Below are 9,700 nucleotides of genomic sequence, written 5' to 3'. Positions count from 1 at the left end.
CCCTTCCCTCTTTCAAAATTTATATTCTTCCAATGCATGTGCATATATTTACACACATACATGCACATATTACGTAATTACTTAAATGTAGCTCATTCTAATTTGAAGTGACACATTGACCGTTTGATTTTTCTCCCAAGTTCGGTTGTTAGTTATGTATTTAAATTCAGTACCACTGCTTCTTGTATGCAGCAATAATTTGTGAGGAATTAGTTTACGCGAACGAATTCGCATTCGCTCTTTCTCACCTCTGTTATTCGCTATTATAAAGAACATTGTAAATGTATGCTAAATGTGTAAATTGATTTGAAATGAACGTCGAAATTTTTCAAGGAAAAAGAAAACCGCATATAAGTGAAACCGTGTTATTCGAAACCTCGTTGTTCAAGGGTACACTGTATATTCAATGAATTTTATCATATTCTAGGCAATGTCCACCAAGTTTGCAAGCACACTTGGTTCATCAAGTAATTCAGGAAATTAAATCCATGTGTAAGAAGCAGCCAGAAGATTGTGGATTTAAATCCCAAGAAAAAAGTAAGTCTCTTAGTAATGAATATAATTTTTTATTCTAGGTGGTAAGAAGAGCATCTTTGACAATTTATTTTCATCTTACAGCTTATACTTCGCTAAAATTAATGCAAGCTATTACTGGCAAAGTTAATGAGATATGTATTCGCTATCTGGACAATAGTAGATTGGCACTATTGCCACCTCCTCCTTCAATACCATTGCCACAAGCAGTAGCTGTTGGAACTAAAAATTGTAGAAGAAAAATGGAAGATCGTCATGTAGTTTTGCATGACTTACATACTATATTTGGTATTGAGGTACATGTAAATACTAAACTTTTTCTAGTAGATAAATGAAGATATACAAATAGTGAATCTTTTATTACAAAGATATTTTTTTAATTGTAGCACGATTCAACAGCAAATTACTATGCAGTATTTGATGGACATGCAGGTCAAGATGCAGCTGTATATTGTGCTACTCATTTGCATCAGTATTTAGCAGAGAATATATATTATCCTACTGATCCAGAGCAGGCTTTACTCAATGCTTTTCTTACCACAGATGCACAATTTATAGAGAAGTCAGAAGTACAAGTAAGAGACAAACATTTATGTCCAAATAATATATTTTCTAAGTAAGCACATAATGTATAATTCTTATTTCTAATAATGTTATTATTTTTTCCAGAAAGTATGTGGTGGAACTACTGCAGTTTGCAGTTTAATATTAAATAAAAATTTATATGTTGCCTGGGTAGGAGACTCTACAGCTACACTGATAAAACGTGACAGTGTTGTCCAATTAGTGAAACCTCATCGACTTAATCGTACAGTAAGTACATACCACATCTTCTTTACTATATTTAACTTATACTTCGAAGAACATGATCATATAATATTACATGTTCATATTCTGGACTCCGTATTCTTATACGAGTTGTATATATTCCTGGAGAGGGTGCTCCAGGGTCAACATTAATAAAATGCCTATCGTAACAATGTTTAAATCGAAGTCCTAATTTTGGGTCTATAATTGGTTGATAATTTGATGTTTTATTCAAACACGTTTTCCCTGTTCTCCAATGATAATATGCCAGATCAGATGTACATGGCCATATCTTCTTTTTTCCTTGAAAATATGGAAGCCAATTTTCTTTTTCAAGTCTGTCACTAAAATCAATGTAGCCAGAAACCTCAAACTGAAGTTTTGTCAAATTTCTTATGAATATAATGGTGGATATAATCTTCAACCTGTTTGAACGTTCTCGGAGTGCTAATTCTTCTAGTATATTACTACTTGGTGTCACTAATTCTGATGTTAACTCATATGGTTTATAAATTGGAAATAGTAAATCTTTCACAGCTTTCAAACGGCGATAGAATGTATCTTTACTGAGTGTTTCACCTGTGCAACGATACCCAAGCTCAGCTAATTGGCGTGCAATACTAAGATTTCCTAAATATCCCAGATCGACAAATGTTACTAGAGAATCCAAATAATCTTCATAAGTTTCAAATTCCAATAATCTTTTATCACTATTTATTTGTGTGCCTACAACCGTCATTTTTAAATTTAATTGTTTAATTCACAAATTTAACAATGATGTAGTAATATTAAGGTTTACTTTTTAATTTAATGATTTCTTTGACAGAAAATTAAAATTTAGATTTTGTGTGTTTTGTTTGAAAAACAAGTGATATTTGACAGATATAATGTGTTCTATCAGAAATTTATAATAAAGTATTCAAACAATATTCATTTTTTTCCCTAGGATGAAGTGAGAAGGATAAAAAGAATGGGAGGAGTAGTGCAGTATAGCATGGGGACGATGCGAGTTAATGGAACACTAGGCGTTTCAAGAGCAATAGGTATGTCAATTTTATTTATTTACTATATCATAAAAAATATGATTTATAGTAAACTTACAATTAACATAGTTATTAATTTTTAAAAGTATTATCTATTTTGAACAAATTGATAAAATTCCACTATTAATATTAACACAGAATATATAAAACAAAATTGAAAGTATTGTAGCATATTCTTTATTAGACTATTCTATTATAAAGTTGTATTATTCTAATACATTAATATTAAAATTTCCTTTTTCCCTCCTTTTTTTTTTAGAACTAACAAAGGAAGATCCCGAGGTGTAACTCTCAGAATTTAACGAGCTTCGGCACAATAATAGAGCTTGAAAAACTAAAGCTACTGATATCCGGTTTGGGGTGCAGATGGTTAATAATTTACGAGATATTTAACGTTAAAGTTTTTACCTCCGTTAATCTTTTGAAGTCTAAGCATGTATTAGCAGAAGGTTGGTAAGATGCCAGGCTGTTGGAAGGCTGTTCTTTCTTGTTGCAGGTTTAAATCTTGTTGGAGTGATTTTTTCAATGTGCTCCACTATTTGTAACTAACCTTCAAATATTTTTTTTTAAACATTGCAATTTAATTGTTATTACAATCATAGGATGTACATTAATCTGGATGATATTTATTATAAAGACATTCCAAGCATACAAAGTGTAAACACCATGTACAATGTATGAAAGCTTTGTTATCACATCCACAAGTTTTTGTCTTTAATTCAGTTGGGAATGCTGCCTAGTTTACATTAACGAAATGTTATCGGTTTTTTGACAAAATTTTAACAACGAATTTATATGATTATAATAACAATGAAATTGCAGTTTCAGAAAAAAAAAAATGGAGGTTAGTTACAAATAGTGGAGCACATATGTATTTAAAAAAAGTTATATATATATGTATTAAAAAACAAAGAGTAACATCTTGAAAAAATCATTCAAACAGAACTCGAACTTGCGACAAAAAGAACAGCCTTCCAATATTCTGATGTCTTATCAATCTCACCACAACCCCTTCTGCTAAAACACGCTTACACTTAGAAAGATAAACGGAGATAAAAAGTTTAACGTCAAATATCTCGTAAACTATTAACCGTCTGCAACCAAAGTCGGATATCAGTAGCTTCAATTTTTCAAACTCTATCATTGTGCCGAAGCTCGTTAAAATCTGCGAGCTACACTTCGGGACCTTCCCTTGTAGGGCAATTATTGGTTATGATCATGTGCATAACTTTATATGCACAAAATATGTCATATGACAGACCATACAATTAATTTGCATTTGTAGACTTGCTTAAATGTCTAGATTAATTTTTTGGGCCTGCTTACATTATATTCTGTTACTATACAGTACTTGATGTTATAACATTTAAAGAAATAATGTTGACTTGGAACAAAGAAATTACGCTTTTTCAAGGCGTGGTCGTGCATTGCTGATTTTTATTGATATATTTCTAATGAATTTAGTCCTGTTCTGTATACTCACATTCTTCGATATATATGAAGCAGGACACGTTAGTATTCACTTGCACGATCAATTTTATTTTCAATCTGTCACTTCACGAATTTTCGTCTCCTTTCACGGTTGTTACAAGAAAGCTAAATGTCGATAGATGGCGACGCAAGTACTCTTTCATAATTGGTCTACTACATCAGACGCATGTGCTTCTTCGATCGGTTCATTTCGAAATGCATAGAGCATATCGTAAAATTTAGTTTATTTAATATATTTCTGAAAGAATTGCTTTGTACTCAACAATAACAAATTTATTTCCACAAATAATGATTTCTTCTCTTTTTAATAAAAAGATATATAAAAATGAAACAATACAAATGTAGTATTAATTATAGGAAACCTTGTATAACATAAATATTACAATGCAGTTAAAAAGACGCGTAGAGGTTATATTTAATCATAACAAATAAATTGAGATAATTTAGTGACTGTTAAATTAATAATTTAAAGAGATAGAATCTAATACTTTTTTGCAGAAAATGGAGAACTTCGCCAACCAGTATATTCAATAATACGAGATGTACAAAAGTGTATAAAAACAGCATTAAAATATGCATCATTTAACACAACGGAATGTTGTTTTGCAAATGATTCTTTTCTATCTCCAATTGTTTCAAAATATAGTTCGATTCATTTGCGTTAAACACCTATGTAATGTTCTATTTTCTTTAAAGTACATATTAAAATTTATTTTACAAACCCAAGAGATCTAAAATGATCTGCCTTAATCGTGTAACTACTTACATTGATCGATGAAGAATTGTCGAATGAATGAATTATTTAAGCAATCACAGTATGTTAGAAACGAAAACGGTGGACAGAATATTTTATTCTTGATGTAGATATCGATGAGTTCTCATACTTTCTTAATTATTTTATTGTGTCTGGTTCTTGTAGACTTGTTTTTGCGGTTTCTGAAACTCGATTCTATTATCATCCCGACAAGCAAGTTTCAAACTACCTGTATATCAAGTATTATTTATTTCTGTTGCATATCACATTATTTTTTGTTTAAAAATATATTAATATTTTTAATATATCCGTCTAAAGAATTTCCGAGCAGGCATCTTTTCCACAACACACTGATATCACTATATTTGGCGACGTTGGGAATTATATTGGGCGACATTAGAACTTCAAATAGTTTCAGAAATTTTGTGACAGATGGAAATTATTAGACGACGATCTACTTCTGCTGGCTGCTTCAACACACATGCAAGTGGCACTACGATTAAGAAACTATGGGCGAGGAAGATTATGGCAATGAATTAGTATTTTTAGTACACATCAATAACGAAATGATAAAGTGTCGAATAGATAGGTGCAAAATAAAAAAAAAAAAAACAATATCGAAAATATAGATTATCCTCGTTGCACTTTTTTATTTCCACATTGTTTAATTTACAAAAGATCTGTTCCAGTGGGTTCTATCGCGACAGTCCGTTATTACATACATTCCATTCTTAGTTGGCTTATGCAACGCATCCGTTGTATGAGACCTAAGATACAGAAAAATCGCAACTTTTGTCTTTTAAGTGTCGACAATACGCTGGTGCATGCTGTGAGGATCATTACGTAATTCTTGGCGAAAAACGCAAGTGCCGGTGCTTGTTCACATTCCCTAAACTCACTTGATCTGGAACTATAGCAGAGTTTTTTTTTTTAGTCCTCAAATTAAAGCTGACCCTGAAAGAAATAGGATATGCGGTGTGAAAGAGATTCAAGTGGCTGTGAGGACAGAGTCTGGCAAAATTTTCGTTAACGAATACACAATCAGCTTTCAGTGCCTTCCTCACCGAATTCAACAGTGCGTGCAATTTTATGGAGGTTATGTCAGTTTGTTTACTTTGATTTTTTGATGCTTTACTGCACTACTCTAGACACCTGGTGTCTACTCTAGACACTGTGAACTCTGTTCCATGCGTATTTCTTTTATTGTCCATGCTTAATAATATAAACACGAACAGAAATAGAAGTTTCGTATCTCGAAACTTGCAGTTAATACACGGATACCTGACGAATCTTCGAACTAATTTTTCTCGAAAACGAAGCCTTAAATGAAAAAATATTATACCTTTTTTTTCACTTATTTTTGCATGTAGAATCACCAGCCGACCGGATGTACCACGATTTTTGGGACATCCTGCATTTCAGAGAGGAAATTGTTTTTAATGTGTAACTAATTTCAGAAACATCCCGTGTAATCACAATTACAGTTGAAAAATTTGAATATCACTTAAATATCTCGCGTTGACGATACGCGTTGGAATATTGTCGCGGTAAAACGTAATTTAAAGGTTCGTCAGGTAAATTTTGATCGTCTTGACGGGATAAATTGATCAGGCAAGAGTCACGTGTTTTGCGAAGAAACCAAGTAGGGAGAGTCGGCGTGTACTAACAGCTGGCCAATTATGGTTTAGGTATCGCGAAGCAAAGAAAAGAAAAAATTCTGGACGCGTGTCAAATATCCTGTTGGTTCCGTTCGACCGCTGACACAATAATACGTGCAGCCATGCTTCGAGCAATGCACACTTTACTGGGTGGCTTCTACAATCGCATGCCCGGAATAATTAACAGCCTATTAAGCCGTTTATGCATCACGAAATGACGTGTGATTCGAACGTCTGTCGGCTGTAGGAATTTCTCTTTGTCATCGCGAAATTTCTATAGGTGACACTTGTCGCAGATTCACATTTCGCGATATCCAGTACCGACTCGATGTATTTGCCATTTCCTGATACTTGGATAATTAACACGAACCGAGTATTTATTTCAGTTTCTACTTCAAGTCGATAGAATTTTTTATTTTCGCGTTAATTTTTGCTTCGAAGTGAGCTATGTTGTTAATAATATGTGGTTATTACTAATAAGACGGTTCACTTCAAAGAAAAGTTAGCGGGAAAATGAAAAATTCTATCGATTTGAAGTCGAAACTGAAATAAATACTCGGTTCATCTTAACTGCACGAGTATCAGGAAATTACGAAAATTATAATAACTTAATAATAACAAGTATGTATAATAAAATGTACATTAAGTTATTATACATTTGAACAAAAATGTGTAATTTTTTACCTTCTTTATAATATTATGAAATATCTAATTTCGTCAGGTAGATAATGAAATTTCCTGTAATTTCTGCTCACATTAAATGCGATAGTCTTCGTAGGACGACAAAATTTACTTTTTCAATTAGTGTTTATTCTTCGCCAGCCTTGCGCTTTAGCGAATTTAGCCAGAGGTTCGTTAATTCAACGTGATCGAATTTCAATTGTGTGTAATCAATCTACATCTATCACAATGGTGCTCGTTATGAAAAATGTACTCGAATGTGGCACAAAATTGGCAAGATTTGGTTGTACCTACAGTCGGTCACAGAAGTATTCGAACACTCTTTAAAACAGAATAACATTTTCAAAATTGGACTAAACGACTTGAGTTTCTTTTTGAGAAGTTAGAAGGATCAGTTTACTAGACAACGTGTACAAAAAAATTTGAAAAAATTAGAATTGGTCGGAATCGCGAAGAAAATAGCGAAGGTCGCTTTTACAATTTTCTTATTGGAGCCTGTAATTAAAATTTAAAAAGTACGTTTCGTAGATTTATGCCAGTTATATATATATATGCTGAAAATTTCATCGAAATCTATGACCTACGAACGGTTAAAAACTGTGAAAATTGCATTATTTCACGACATTCGGCCTATAACCGTAATAAATCTGAAGATTCTTACATTTTTTTTTACATCTGTCGCTTGTTTTTGCATCGACCGATTTCCATGAAATTTTCAGCATGTACATATAATACATATATTGTAACACATATTTACAGGCCGCCAGTATTTAAGGCATAGCGTGTAAAATCCTATTTATATGTCTCCGGCATTTCACGAACAGGCAACAAAAACCATATTTTATATCTCCGGATGGTAATGTGTTAAGTGATGTCCCTCGCCAGTTCACATTTCACCTCTGCTCAATCGTTAATTATAAATAAGTTAGACATAATAGCAGCTTTAGCTGCGCCTCGCTTTTACTCCTGTAAAATGTGTAACAAAGACATAGTTGTAGTTGTTGTTATCATCTGAATACTTTGTGTCTGTCTTTCTTATGACCATAAACTTTTGTTTGCTACTGTAGATATATTTATTTAGTATAATTTAGAAGTTGTTTTAGAGTTAGGTGATACAAATTCGAAAGCTTTTAAGACTGTTAAACAATGTTTAAGCGTAGTCAAAACTGAAAGAAATATTTCACAAGTCTTTCACAAGTCTTTAAAAAATTGTGATTTGAATTGATGTTCGTTGAATAAACGATTCTTTGATATGAAATTATCAGTGGTGCTGGAAGAAAATCGAAGGACACGAAAGAGGGAGAAAGAGAGAATTTCATTCCTCGTGACGTGCAATTTTATGGAATTCAAGATAACTGTTACAGTTATCCATTACACGTAAGCGATGGTTTTTACATCTGTAAAACACGCGACGGTGAAGCGTGGGGAGTATCAGTATTCAACTAAACTGTAATTAACTTTAATTATCTATTTAATGAATGGCGCAGCTAATTTAAATAATGACACCACCATAACATAGACGCTTCCGGCTATTATAAATTAACACGTTTTTTTTTTTTTCTCTATCAGTTTACCACAACTGTGAATTAAGCTCTGTACAGCTAATTATTAAGTAAACATGAAAATTCAAAAATAGAAAAAGATTAATTTGTATTTTTCGTTGACTTATCGTAAAAACGTGTAAGGTATCTGAATGAATTGTTATATTAGTAAGCGAAATTGTTATTAAAAATACTCTGAAGTATTACATTGAAAAGTTAACTATGCAAGTTATAAAAAAAAAAAGGAAAAAAAATAACCTGTAAAAAAGAATCTAGTGTGCAGTATTTTGCAGTATAATCACATAAACGAATTTTTATTGATAGAGAATCGATATAATAAAGAAATACTTATATAGGAATTTAAGTAAATGTTATTGCGAACAAATAGTAGATTTCGTTGAATTTTTGGCTGCATTTAAAAAGATAACTGCCGCACCTGTGGTGTAACTACGAGAAAAATGAAACGAGAAGCGTGTCTCTGCGAGCTACGCAGTTACAGTTTCACGGTATGTGTATGCGTGAATAATATGTATGTATATATATGTACACAATCGAATGATTGAGTTAATTGAAAATGGAGGAGAGCCTACGTATAGCTAATTAGATTAATTACTGCAACAATTTCGTTTTATCGTATCCTAAGTTTATTTTTCTTGTAATAAGATGTGTTATAGCTATGAAACAACAAAAAATTAGTTTTTTTTACTGTTGTCTCCCTGAGACATATACATATTCTATCCTTCTCTGGAAAATGCAGTGTCCACTCGCGAGAGATACCCTCGAGAGCAACTCGCGATAGTTTCACTCTGAAAAGGACAGCTAGCTTTATGTTTGTCTCGATGTACGTACAGCGACCCAGGCTCGGGTTTCTTATGTTTGGCTCGCAAGAAATATCACGAGTTCTAAGAAGTTAAGGCCTAGAATTTTTCCCAGAACAGTTGCGAGCGTACAGCGATCAGATATCGGGTAGGACGACTCGTCCTCAGTCGATGTTTACGAAGCAGTCGAACGAGTGCCTCGACGAACGTCGCTTATACTGCGCGATTATAGTCTTGTAGGGAATACATCGAACAACGCGTTTTCGATTATACGCGGATTTCCAATCAATTTACGTACTTAGCATATTCGTTCGTGTGAATTAAGTGCACCGAATTCAAGTACACAACGAACAGCTCAGCTTGGGAGAAAAAT

General features: G+C 32.8%; 2 protein-coding genes across 2 annotated transcripts in view; one reads left to right on the top strand and one right to left on the bottom strand.

The window, feature by feature from the left end:
* The window catches only part of LOC108573124 (fatty acid-binding protein 12-like), an 8,377-nt gene extending 4,410 nt beyond the window's left edge, over nt 1–3,967 (bottom strand). The window contains exon 1 of the mRNA XM_017935502.1: nt 3,868–3,967. The gene's annotated coding sequence lies outside the window, so the exon portion shown is untranslated. The remainder of the gene's footprint in view (nt 1–3,867) is intronic.
* The window catches only part of LOC108573123 (titin-like), a 156,443-nt gene that overhangs the window by 5,959 nt on the left and 140,784 nt on the right, over nt 1–9,700 (top strand). The window contains exons 2-6 of the mRNA XM_017935500.1: nt 428–537; nt 619–830; nt 921–1,109; nt 1,204–1,347; nt 2,288–2,384. Coding sequence (XP_017790989.1) covers nt 428–537; nt 619–830; nt 921–1,109; nt 1,204–1,347; nt 2,288–2,384 — 752 coding nt within the window. The remainder of the gene's footprint in view (nt 1–427; nt 538–618; nt 831–920; nt 1,110–1,203; nt 1,348–2,287; nt 2,385–9,700) is intronic.

Source organism: Habropoda laboriosa, unplaced genomic scaffold (assembly GCF_001263275.1).
Source record: "Habropoda laboriosa isolate 0110345459 unplaced genomic scaffold, ASM126327v1 scaffold89, whole genome shotgun sequence".
NCBI lineage: Eukaryota > Metazoa > Arthropoda > Insecta > Hymenoptera > Apidae > Habropoda > Habropoda laboriosa.
Note: the sequence above shows the minus strand (reverse complement) of the source record. Positions and strands in the feature narration are given on the sequence as shown.